We start from the raw sequence: 12,900 nt of genomic DNA, 5'->3' as shown, positions 1-12,900 counted from the left end.
TCGTCATTTTTTCCATTTCATGCTTTCCAGATCTGAAAACCTTTCCAGTGGTGGCCTTTATGCATTCTAATGATAGTTAATTGGTTGTCTTTCATCTAGCCTTAGTTTCTCTCCCAAACTATATTAAAAGCCAATGATTGTAACAATTCTAATGATCTGATGTGATATTGGACAGATCAAGTCTGGTCCCAGAATAATGAATAAAAAAACAAGAATAAAAGGATATAATACTTTCTTACACTTGATTTCTTTGCTGTGCTTCCTAACTTATGCAATATTGATTGACACTGGTGTGTGGTGTTGGGTTATCAAGGGCATGAGAACAGTGTCACTGAATTTACAATCAAATTGAGACTAAAGATGGTTGTACTAATAAAGATAATAAATTTGATATGTTTGCGTATGGTTTTTAACCTATGCTTTTAGATTATCTTTCCCACTCCTACAGTACAAACGAGATGGGATGTTAGCAGCCCATGGCTGAAATGAAAAACAGCATGGAATGAACAGGAGACGAGATGAATGAATGAAAAGATGAATAATATATTTCTTTAGAAAAATATGCAAATATACATCTTTTTGCTTTTAACATGCTTTGTATTAATTTATACATATACATATCATAAGCATTTCACATAATTTGGGCAGAACTGTGTGCAATTCTATAATAAGCTATTTTGTTTTCTTCAGCCACTACTATATTAGCATAATAACATCTAAAATGTTTTAGCAATATATTATCACATTTGTACCAGAGCTGCCAGAAATACTCTGTTTTCCATGCTTGTAAACAAAAATAGAACAACACTACATAACACTGTGATTGGAAAAATACCTTCTTTTCAATTCCCCCCTTACATTCAGTAAAGGAGACTTAAACTACTTTAGTATCCAAAATTCACTTTCTCTGTAGAAATATAATTTTCTCTGGGTGCACTAAATATGTAACCATAACAAATCAATTTATTATCTTTCCACAACTAAATCACTTCTGAAAGGCAGTGGCAAAATATGACACAGATGAGACTGGAGATTTGGAGGGTTTCAATGTACCTCCTCATTTAGTGCACAAATTAAATAATGGTAACTCTGATTACTGTTGCAAATTCACAAATTAATTTCAGGTGCCATTAATGATACTAGTTTATTCAGGATTGTCAAAAATCTTATACTGGGAAGTAAAGAGAGATATGGGAATACAATACTGGATTTTAATGAGAACCGTTAAACATGAATTAATTTATGGTTAAATTTGCAGCAGCTAATTTTTTTCCCCCTCCTATTTTGGTAATAACAAGAAACAAGAGGTCAACCACAACATGATTTATAATTAGCCCTCCTGAATCTTCCTGGAAAAGACTGAGATCTTGTTAAGCTTTGAAGCTGGGTGGAAAGCAGTTAATAGACTTATGTGGAGTCTTTTAATTACCAATTTTCAACAAATTTATCTCTTACTGCTAGATAGCACCCAAGGGCAAGAGGTAATCTGCTTTATAAACCTTGGAGTAATTTGCTTTATAAATCCTGGAGTTTAGGAAAGTGGAAAACTCTCTTTAAAGGGAGTATTGTCTTCCACTAAGAATTATATTTTTGGCAGTTTTGTAAAAATTTTTAGTGATAGATTTTTTGTGACCTCTCAGTTTATAAATGTCAGCAACTAAAGTACATTCAACATTAAGACCAATTCTTTACAACAGCTAGGGCCTGCCCAATGGACAGGATTATCCAAAACCAAGCTGAGCATGTAATGTTTCCAGCAAATTGACTCTAAATTTCTTTTGCATTCAAAGCATACATCTTCCTGCCAAATGCAGGTATTTTTCTTCACATATTTAGTAATCTCTCTATTAGAAAGCCACTTTGTCTTGCAGAGGTCATGTAGTTCATGTGGTTTACATTGTAAGGATAGTAAAACATCTCAGTAACATCAGAATTGACTGAAATTAAAAAAAATAAAAATCAGATCCATAGCCAAATACAGAAATATTCTAATTCAAAATCCAGAGTTAAAAAGAAAAATATTGACAATGATTTTAATTTTTCAAAGTTATAAATGGCTCAAAATTAACAAGGAGCACCCTGTATCTGAACTAGGTCAATTTCATTGTTTTTCTTTGATACTTTGCTTGCATTACTGTGACATTTGCATCTCAGTCCTGGATGAATGATGGAGTTCACAAGTTGCAGTGGGAGATTCCATTCCTAGACTGTCTCCCAAAGCAATAGTACCAAGATTAACTTTCTTCAAATTTACTATGGACAAATTCACTGAATAATTCTTCACAAATGATATGTTCGGTTCCTGGGAGGATGGAGAACACTTTAAACACATGGTGTTTCTCCCAGGAAATGATGGCTCAGTGATCACGATGCTGTGTTTGCTTCACATTCAAGCAGATGTTTCTTGCTCTATGATATTCAAAGGGATGATCTCAACACTCTCCTCGCCTTGGTTGTTGGCTGGTTCATTCCTCGGCTCCTGATGGCAGATGTAAACCCGGATGTCGCCGGCCTCCGCAGCAGCTGCAGCGCGAGCCGAGCGGCTGGAGGGGCGCCTCCCCCAGCGCTGGTTCCATTGAATTTTGAATTGGACCCATTGGCGCTTCACGGTGGTTTGGACCTGGAAGAGAAAACAGCAGCCTGGTTTTTATATGATAGTCAGAAACGATCCATGCAAAGTTTATGAACATCATTCTTAGAGCTTATCAGATGTTAAAGAAAGTTAAATTGTAATTCTCATCTAAAGGGCTGGGCTGTGTATGCTGTGGCCACAGAATATACTTGGAAGAAGAATTTGCAAATGGAAGAACTGAGTTACTTGCCTAAATTACCCCGGACAAGGTTGTTTGCTAGTTTTAAGAACAGGTTTCTTTAGCTTTCATATCCAGTGAATAAAAATTGAGTTGGTTTACCAGGTAATGTGGTATGCATGTCATAACAGGGAGAAAGGTTGATAAAACTTTTTATATGCTACCATCCCTGATAAGGCAGAAGTTTTTATTTAAGTGTGCACATGAAAAATATATATGTAAACCATAGCGCAGTTCTGGATTTTATGATAACAGCCTCATACCGTGAACTTTTCCTTGTCCGACATGACTTGAGAGGGGGTATGCCAGACACACCTCTGGTTAATGCCATGACAACTTCTTAAGAATAAGATTTCAATCTCTTTCTTTTGAAAGACTTCTAAAATGTAAATAAACTTTCCAGACTTGTTTTATAAATACGATAAATTATATATTGAACACAAGAGGTGAAGATGTTAACATCAGAAAGCTCTAAATATGAAAACTACAATAACCACAACTGAAAACAGTATCACAGACAGTGAATTTGCTTGTCTAGCTCTGCTTTTTATAGAACCAAATTCAACTTAGTAGTTAAGTTCGTCCTTCCTGTTGTCTCCAAAATTCTTGCTTTTCTCTATAGCTGAACAAAACTAAAAAAGAGATTATTGCAATAATCTCTATTTTGTGTTTCTGAGTTTCTATTGCTTTGTACATATGACAAGCTTACCTAAAAATATTTGCATCAATTTATTAATACATCCTTAGTTCATTCTGCTGCCAAACTCACATATGACAGCTAAACACATGAGAGAGAAACTGGGGAATATATAATGTGAAATAAATCATGAAAACTACTTGATCATGGAGAATCATTTTATCTACTTTACATTTGTACAAATCTGAAAGATGAGAAAAATGACAGCAAAACCGATTACTGTTATAAAACTGTATGTATAATATAAGGCTGAATGGTTCTGTGGCAAATATACTTTTTTTCTGTATCTAGTAGAGTAACAGTCTCCTCTGAGAATTATATTGTTCAGATATTTTTAAAGATATTACTCAGGGAAAGACAAAGTCAAATGATTCCTCAAAAAGCAACTAAACGGAGTACAGAAATTGTAGCTGGAGAAGTTTATCTTCACATAGCACAGCAACCGTAAGGTTTGAGGTGACAAATGGCAATCAGAATTATTTAGCAATCTGATAGTTTGGAATAGTAGACTTTTCAGATTATGGAGGCAACACATCCTGCGTTTTGTTTTACTTTGATTTGGAGGTAATGAGTGCTTGCATGCAGGGTACTTTATATCTAAAGTGATTTAAAACAGACAAAGACAAAAACTTTAAGTGCTAAGGAATAAGGTGGGCCATGCAGCTAAAAGTTGTATTGAAAAAAGCCACACAGGAACAAAAGATAGAATAACAAGTTTCAGCTGTTCATTGAGTGTTTACTATGTACATAAGTATGTGATCTGTATTAACTTATTTAATCCTCACAACAGCCCTATGGGAAGGGCACTATTATCTTCACTTTACGGATGGGGCACTGAGGTTACTCAATGTGTCCAAAATCATATAGCTAGAATGTGGCAAAGCCACAGTACCAAGCAGAGCCTGGCTTTATTTGGATGGTACCATTACCGTAGCTTCAAATGCCAGGGTTATAATCTAGGAACCATCAAATGCCCCACTGAGAAACTGGGAAATATACAGGTTCAGCACGTTTTTGGAGAAGCAATGTCTCCAGTCAAAGGAAGCTGAGAGGCCAGGCATGGTGGCTCACACCTGTAATCCCAGCACTTTGGGAAGCCGAGGTGGGCGGATCACGAGGTCAGGAGATCTAGACCATGCTGGCTAACACAGTGAAACCCCATCTCTACTAATAATACAAAAAATTAGCCAGGTGTGGCGGCGGGTGCCTGCAGTCCCAGCTACTCAAGAGGCTGGGGCAGGAGAATGGTGTGAACCTGGGAGGCGGAGCTTGCAGTGAGCCCAGATTGCGCCACTGCACTCCAGCCTGGGGGAAAGAGCGAGACTCTGTCTCAAAAAAAAAAAAAAAAAAAAAAAAAAAAGGGGGAAGCTGATAATTTCCACTAATTCAGTATCTCTTAAATACCAAGATTTTCCTTGTAGCTGAAACTTACACATATATTTACAAGTATCCAAGCAGGCAGTTACGAGTTTAGAGTTAGTTTGCAAAAGGATCCAGCATGAAAAACAGGTCTTTTATTTCTCACCTGTCCTTTTAAAATAACTCCCATTAGAGTATCCATTTATATTAATAAAGTACACAGCCCAGCATGGGGCCAAACGGTTTGATTTCTATTTTAATTTTTTAAAGTTATTATTACAGAAAGGATCATGGCCTTCTCTAATCGCATCTAAAATTATAACCTATCCTTTTGTGTGGAGATGGCAACCTGCTTTGATTTGTAAACTATTCATATAATAACAGGCCCTTAGCAGCATATAAAAGACACCTAAAGAATTATAGACTAATAAGGGCAATTATCTCCTACAATATCACAGGTTGAGCCTGATGCTGCTCTGATGACAAGAATAAGGGCATTTAATCTGAAAAACAAAATAAAACAAAACAGGGAGAGTTTTGTTGCTCCTGAAAATAAAAGAAATGTTATTAGTTGTAAATGGGATAAATGTAACAACAACAAAAAGATTTGAATTATATAAATTCATCACTCACTAAAAAAGCAACACACATTTTACATTTTTTCCTAATTATATCCATTTATGTATTGCCAACTTAAAGAAGTAGAGCCCTGGTCTTACAGTTTGAAGGCATAACTATTACATCTGGCTCTATTAATAAGCTTTGTAAAGTTGGTATGTTTAGGTCTCAGTTCCTACATTTGTACAAAACAAAATAAGGTTAGAGTCTTCACGGTTGGATTTGAACGTTTTTGTCTTTCACCTTTCTTTTCCTGAGTTCATTATAAGCACCTACTATAGTTACGTACTGCAGAATGGAAGGTGAGGTTTAACCTGGGAGTTTTGATCCAATGAATGCAAAGATTGTAATGCCTACTCCTTCACACTGTCACCACAATCTAACAGACCTGCTGCAATCTGAGCTTAAGATTTAGAAATCATGATTTAAAAAAAAAAAAAAAAACTTTAAATTCCCTGGAAGTTAAAAAGTAATTGCACACCTTTTGTTTGTTTGTTTGTTTGGTTTTTTTTTTTTTTTTTTTTTTTTTTTTGAGGTGGAGTCTTGCTCTGTCTCCCAGGCTGGAGTGCAGTGGCGCAAGCTCAGCTCACTGCAAGCTCCACATCCCGGATTCAAGCGATTCTCCTGCCTCAGCCTCCCAAGTAGCTGGGACTACAGGCGCCTGCCACCACGCCCAGATAATTTTTTTTGTATTTTTTTTTTTTTTAGTAGAGATGGCGTTTCACCATGTTAGCCAGGATGGTCTCAATCTCTTGACCTTGTGATCTACCCACCTCGGCCTCCCAAAGTGCTGGGCTTACAGGCGTGAGCCACCACGCCTGGCCTAGATGGTTTTATATGACTTCTGAAAGCCAGATTCCTATTAAGTCCTATTAATTAGATGCTAAGGGATACTTGTGAATATTATTTACAAAGTTGTTGCCAACATTCTTTTCAGCCTTTTGGAGGCCATAGTGGCAATATCTCTACTGGTCTCTGATTTTATCTTACAAAATCTATATGCTCTATAATTAAATTATTAATTTATCTATAATTAATCTATAATTAAGTACATGATCAGGGCTTTTTGATTCCCATTCATTATCTCTTTTCCTATGTTTGGGAAAGATTCCTTGTTCTAAAAGATAGCAATACATAAGTATCATTTATAATAAGGGTAAACTTTTTGAAAACATTTAACCTTTGTATTTCTTAATTTTCTTAAATAAAATTTCCCACATCTCCCCAATTCATTAAGTCAAGGTCATCCACTGCTTGAAACACAAGTATGATTGTGTCTAGAATCGTGGTTCTTAAAGTGTAGTCTCTGGGTCAGCAGCATCAGTATCACCTGGGAACTTGGTTAGAAATGCAGGTTCTCAAACCCCACCCCAGACCTACTGAATAGGAAACTCTGCTGCTAGGGTCAAGCAATCTCTGGTTTCACAAATCTTCCAGGTGATTCTGATGTACACCGAAGTTTGAGAATACTGGTCTAGACCAAAGAAAATTATTGCTTAGCTTTGAGACTGTGAGTCTCAAAGCTGACTTTCTTATATCTCTAGAAAGACATTGTATTGAAAATCAGGCTTTATTGAGTGGAGAATTTCTAAACAGAAAAAAACTTCTCTTTGCATATCTTGTGAAAATCTTACTGGTCTGCAGATAGTATTTTACTAAAAGCTACAGGGTAGAAAACATGTAGAATATGATATAGGTAGAGACCCTCACAGACAGGAAGGGGAAGTGGTGAGTGCACAGCCCTAAGAGGCCTGAGAGGAAGAGGAGAGAAAGACAGTTGCACAAATGGCCTTACATTTGTCCTTCATGGTGGGAGTACCTGGGAAAATGGGGAGAAGAAATCAAGCAAGAGATAATTTGCTTTCTTAGGAACACTCCATTGTATCAAGTTTTTCTTTTCGATTCGAAAGCAGAGTCTTGAAAATAGCTAGCCCTGAAAAGAAACTCCACATTTGCCCCTGGCACTATGTCCAACAGCGGAGCAGCAACGGCTATGGCATGTAAGCAAGATAGATTCACAGGCTCTATATGGTGTGAAGAAAGGAGCTGGAGTTCCAGGCTCCTCAGGTGGCTTGGCGGAAAGAACTCGTGAATCAGAATAGGGCTGTGGCTTCATCAAGGAGGCCACAGAGTGAAAAGACCTCTTGAGTGCTTAGTAGTAAGGGGAACCAGTGTGAACTTCAACAGTGGGTGCTGGCATTATAACTTGGCAGCCAGTTGCTCTTTTGGACAAAGGCTTTTTGAATTTACTGAATATTTTCTACAAAGAGACTGCTGTAAACCACTAGAAGCTGGTGGAATAGTCTCTTGAAAGCAGGAAAAGCTACAGGAAATAAACAAAATTTTAGCTTTTGCACACTCCAATTTGTGACAGTTAAATGGAGATGTTTCTGATCATGCTACTTTCATCTATAATCTATTTTATCCACGATGTACAGAGAATAGCAAGACACAAGAAAAGGGAGAAAATCCAGTGTGTTGTTAGAACTTTCATTTCTAAGCTACTTCTTGGAAACAAATTGTGCATTTTTTATAGCTGCAATCATCTTTTTCAGGTCTTTTAGATACCTAATAATTTACTGATATGTTTGGATAATCAATGTCTACTCACTTGGAAGAGTCATTGTAGGAAATGCTTGATACATACGCATGCTCTATGGTCATCTCCTGATTTCTGTTACTTTAATTCTTCACATTCCTTTCCTGCTTCTAGTCTACCCACTGACTCTCTATATGATTCATTTTCATAATGATCATTTCACCGATAACATACCAATCATGAATCAAAATTCAAAAATGAAATAATCATTTCATTGATAACATACCAATCATAATCAACATTAAATTGCACATAACACAATGTGATGTGATCTCATTATCACATTGAGTTAGCCCCCTAGATTTCTGCTAAAACTCAGTATTCAGTCAGGCATCGTCCCATCACAGCCCTATCTTAGATGCAGCTGGAAATAACTTCCCGCATGTGTGAGTGCCCTGCCTGTGTTCAATGTTGTAAGGTGACGCATTCACAGAATGCCCAGCTGAGACTCAGATGCCTAAAATCCATGGGCCTGTGATATTACATTTGGCACAGTACACAATTTCTACATTATTAGAAATGTCACACTTGTACCTTCCCCCAGTAACGGGATCTTAATGAAAATGGAAATGGTTTCTTTACTTCAAAATCAGAGATAACATACACTCAAATGAACTCGAGACATTCAATTGCTAGGGTACCCCTGGGTTTTCTTTCTATGTCCGACACTTCCAATGACAGTATCATAGCTAAGACGCAATAAATATTGTGGTATTTTTACAAATGCATGCAATCCTCTTGTGTTTTTCCAGGTATGCCCCACAGAGCTTGATTTCTTATATCAGCTCTATTTTGATATTATTTTAGATGAAAAAGTTTATTTTGCATGCCACCTGAAACAACCCAAAAGGCATGGATATACATTTACAGAAATTGATATAAACATGGGGTGACTTATGCCCTACTCATTTATTAGCTTTTATCATTCTAAAAAATATTAAAATTCTAAAAATATTGCCACTCTAACAGCTGGCAATGGAAGGATGTCTTTTCGTTTATATTCTAGGCCCTTAGTCTAGCCCTTAGCAATAGTAAATGCACAATGTATTTTTGTTGAATGAAGGAATGAGTTGGTAGATGAATTGATGAAGAAAGGAAGGAATAAAATGTAATAATTAAAATGAATAGGAGCAATGAAAACTTTGTCATGTTGGGGTTGGAAACAGGTATGAACAGGTCACAGAATGGCAAAATATTGTCGGTGCTCACTAAATATTATTTAACTTAGAAAAAGGAATAGGGAAAAATTATCAACTGACAATGGTTAGAAACATTTCTAATTACTAATAGGAAAGTAATATATTGATGTCTTGGCAAAATGTGATTTGCCTTGTATGGAATTATTCTTAATAGGAATTGATTTAAAATGTTCGAATATGCTTGGGCATTAAAAGTTGTGTAGTTCTAGAAAAAGTATACTAACATAGCTCCAGGAAGGAATTATAGATATAGGTAAGTTAATTGGGACTTAGTCAATTTAATTGAAAATCAGGAAATCTGTGTTCCAGTCTGGGTTATAACCATAACTGCATTTGTGACATTGGGTAAATCACATGATCTTTCTGGAGTTTAGATTTCTTCCCTGAAAAATGAGGAATATTTTGAATCATGTTCCCTAAAACCCTGGAAGTTCTTTGGAAGGACGTCTGGAGCTATAGAAGTTCCACTTTTATGTTTTATAGATTTGGGTCCCAGGAAAGATTTGGTTGGAAGAAAGGGTAACTCTGGCTAAAAACACCCTGAGAACAGAATGGATCAGCCATATGGCTCTCTAGATTTTACTGATCTAAGTATTCGCATTGTAGATTATTTGAGAAATCTTTTTGAATCTTAACTTCAGGGTGATTTACAAACTCTGAATAAGTAGTAGGGCGCTAGCACCAAGCAACTGGAAAAGAAGGTAGGAACTAGTACAAACCGAATGGAGATTGTCTGCCCTAATTAGGGCTTGGGTCTTCCAAAGGGAATAGGCATATGACTTCTCTTTCTAATGGCATCCAGAATAGCTTTCACTATTGCTGCTAAGGGTGCTGATCTGTTCAAGATGCAACCCGAGGAAATTAGCTGACTGTCTGAATCATATTTACCATTGTACTACACATCCATAGAAAAGATTGAGCTTGGAGTAGTGGAAAAAACATAATGTTGCTAATCACAAAACCCTATGAGGTCAACTGTAGAAGTGAGATGAAATGAAATGTGCACGGAGGCCCTTTGGAAAAAATGCTGCCTTTACATAAATAAGTGATAGTATTATAAGAAATGCCTGCTTACCTCATTGTTGCAGAAGCAGTAGATGGTCGCAACAAAGAAGCCCTAAAAAGGGAAGGAAAAATACAGTTCAAATTATTTTTGTGCTCATTTTGTTGTTTAGTAAACAATATGATAGACTGCCCGGAGAAGGCTCGATGAAGGAAAAAAAGCAAGAAAAAGAATTATCTACCATTCATAGTCAGTGCTGCACTATAAGAATATTCCATTAGAAATATATTTTTTCTTGTTAGGATTCCATTGTTTGGCTAAAAGGACAGCTCTAGTAAATCTAATTGATATTTTGCTCCCTTTAACATGGAGATTTATAGCAGCATATGCTGATTATGGTGAATTTGAAAAAAACACCACGCTTAGAAAATTTAAAAATGGAGACCTTGTAGAATTCAGTGGAGGGATCTTTTACAAGGACAAGTGTCACAGTGGATGGCTGTGGGTCTGTGTCCTGTGTTGTCACGGTGAACTAGTGCAGTACCATACCCACTGCCAAGTTCACCTCTCAGATAAGGACATGGACTAAGAAACAGCCTGAGTCCTGGTCACTGCTTGAAGATTTCTTGTGCCCAAGGTTTGACTATGGCCAAAAGCACAGCTTGAACTATTCAAACAATCCCTACACTTTCTTTCTAGTCCTATTCATTTTGACCTCCTCCTCACATTAAACTAATATAGAAAATAAAACTATTTTGAAATTTGTAATAGAGACAGCTAAACTCTGCCTAAGAGCCTGTGATAGAATTACTCCTGCCGAGGACTCCCACATCCTATCTTGCTATCCAAATACAGCAGTATGCTTTCAGTGGGGCTTTAGATCTGGGGAAAAGTGAATGGAACTAGGGCAGCTATTCTTCTATCCAGTGTGGCAGACACGGGACAGCCCAGGACAGCCCATGAGAGTCCGATGCATTCTCTCCTACATGAGGAGAGGCCTGGATACAACTTCCCTTTATAGCACTGAACCGTCATGAATGGATTCCTGACATTTGCCTGACAAGTGGAGGGTGACAGAGCAGGAGGCATGGACAGCGTTGTGCAAATTCCTCATTACCCTAGAGCCAGCATTTATTTATAAAGGAAAATCTGACAATTTCTGTATCTATGACCAGGGAGAACATGCCTGGATGGGACCAGCTGAGGGCCCTGGGAATGACAGGAAAGCAGGTGCAGAAAGAAACAGGAAGAAAGAGCCTCAAAAAAACTGATGTCCTTAAGAATTTTGTCTGGGCTTATTGAATTGGAGGCTTAAATGTTATGACATTTAAGATCATGGGTTCGTCAGGCATGCGCAGTGGCTCACATCTGTAATCCTAGCACTTTGGGAGGCCGAGGCGGGCAGATTACCTGAGGTCAGGAGTTCGATACCAGCCTGGCCAACATTGTGAAACCCCATCTATTAAAAATACAAAAATTAGCCGGGCATGGTGGCACACACCTGTAATCCCAGCTACTCGGGAGGCTGAGGCAGGAGAATTGCTTGAGCCCGGGAGATGGAGGTTGCAGTGAACTGAGAGCGTGCCACTGCACTCCAGCCTGGCGGACAGAGTGAGACTCTGTCTAAAAATAATAAATAAATAAATAAATAAATAAATAATAAAAGATCATGGGCTTTAGAGTTAAAATCAGCTAGCTGAATAAACACAGTAGTTGCATAAATACACCTTTGGCTTCCTTACCTGGAAATGAATCAGAGAGTGCATCACGTAATCATATATCTTCCCAAGTATCTTGTTGGAAGGTCTCCAGGGAAAGACGACAAACTGGATTCCCAGCAGGGGCACAAGGATCATGGTGGCCTTCACAGCCTTCAGGTACATGTGGGATTCCGCCTCATGGGTTTCCCTCATTTTGGTCACAAGCACCCGGACAATGTTGAGCAAAAAGAAGAAATTGACCTGCAAATATATGGTGTTATGAGCAAATCATACAGAAAAGTATCACTTAAGAATGTGCACTGTCCTCAGTTTTTGTTTATCCAGTGTGAGCAACAAATGTTATCTATGTAGAACTAGAGACTCTACCCGGGAGGTAGCACAATTTGCTCAGTATTTCTAGGGCTCTGGAGAAGTGGTTTAATTTTATGTTCCCTCCAGCAGTATATAAAACAGTTGCTTATCATCCTTGCCAACACTTGGTATGAACACTCTTTTTAATATGAGCCTTTCCACGGCAGGGGTGGTGGAGGGTAGTATTATCTCATTCTTGTTTTAATCTGCATTTTCCTGATGATACATGAGCTGAACACTTTTTCATACATTTATGAGTCTTTATTTGGAACATTGCAGATACCTTCTTGGACTCTAAGGTTTGTCTTTTCAGTCTTTAAATGTTGTCTTCATTTTAATGTAGCTGATTTATCAATCTCTTCCTTAAGTGCTTTTTTTATCCTGCTTTAGAAATCTTTCTGTATCTGAAGCTCATGAAGATAGTCACCTAATGTGTCTTTTTTGGGGGGCCTCTATTGTTTGGTCTTTCACATTTAAACCTACAGTTAACTGAAAACACATTTTTTTTTGTGCCTAGTTGTGGAAGGAATCAGAATTACTTTT

At 37.5% G+C, this 12,900-nt stretch overlaps 1 protein-coding gene across 1 annotated transcript in view; it reads right to left on the bottom strand.

Annotated features, from left to right (window-relative positions):
* Nucleotides 1-523: 523 nt before the first annotated feature.
* The window catches only part of CALCR (calcitonin receptor), a 151,030-nt gene continuing 138,653 nt past the window's right edge, over nucleotides 524-12,900 (bottom strand). The window contains exons 12-14 of the mRNA XM_005550212.4: nucleotides 12,028-12,246; nucleotides 10,358-10,399; nucleotides 524-2,620 (exon numbers count right to left, since the gene is read on the bottom strand). Coding sequence (XP_005550269.1) covers nucleotides 2,390-2,620; nucleotides 10,358-10,399; nucleotides 12,028-12,246 — 492 coding nt within the window. The 3' untranslated portion in view covers nucleotides 524-2,389. The remainder of the gene's footprint in view (nucleotides 2,621-10,357; nucleotides 10,400-12,027; nucleotides 12,247-12,900) is intronic.

This window comes from Macaca fascicularis, chromosome 3 (assembly GCF_037993035.2).
Source record: "Macaca fascicularis isolate 582-1 chromosome 3, T2T-MFA8v1.1".
NCBI lineage: Eukaryota > Metazoa > Chordata > Mammalia > Primates > Cercopithecidae > Macaca > Macaca fascicularis.
The sequence above is the reverse complement of the archived record's forward strand: the minus strand, read 5'-3'. Positions and strand labels throughout refer to the sequence as shown.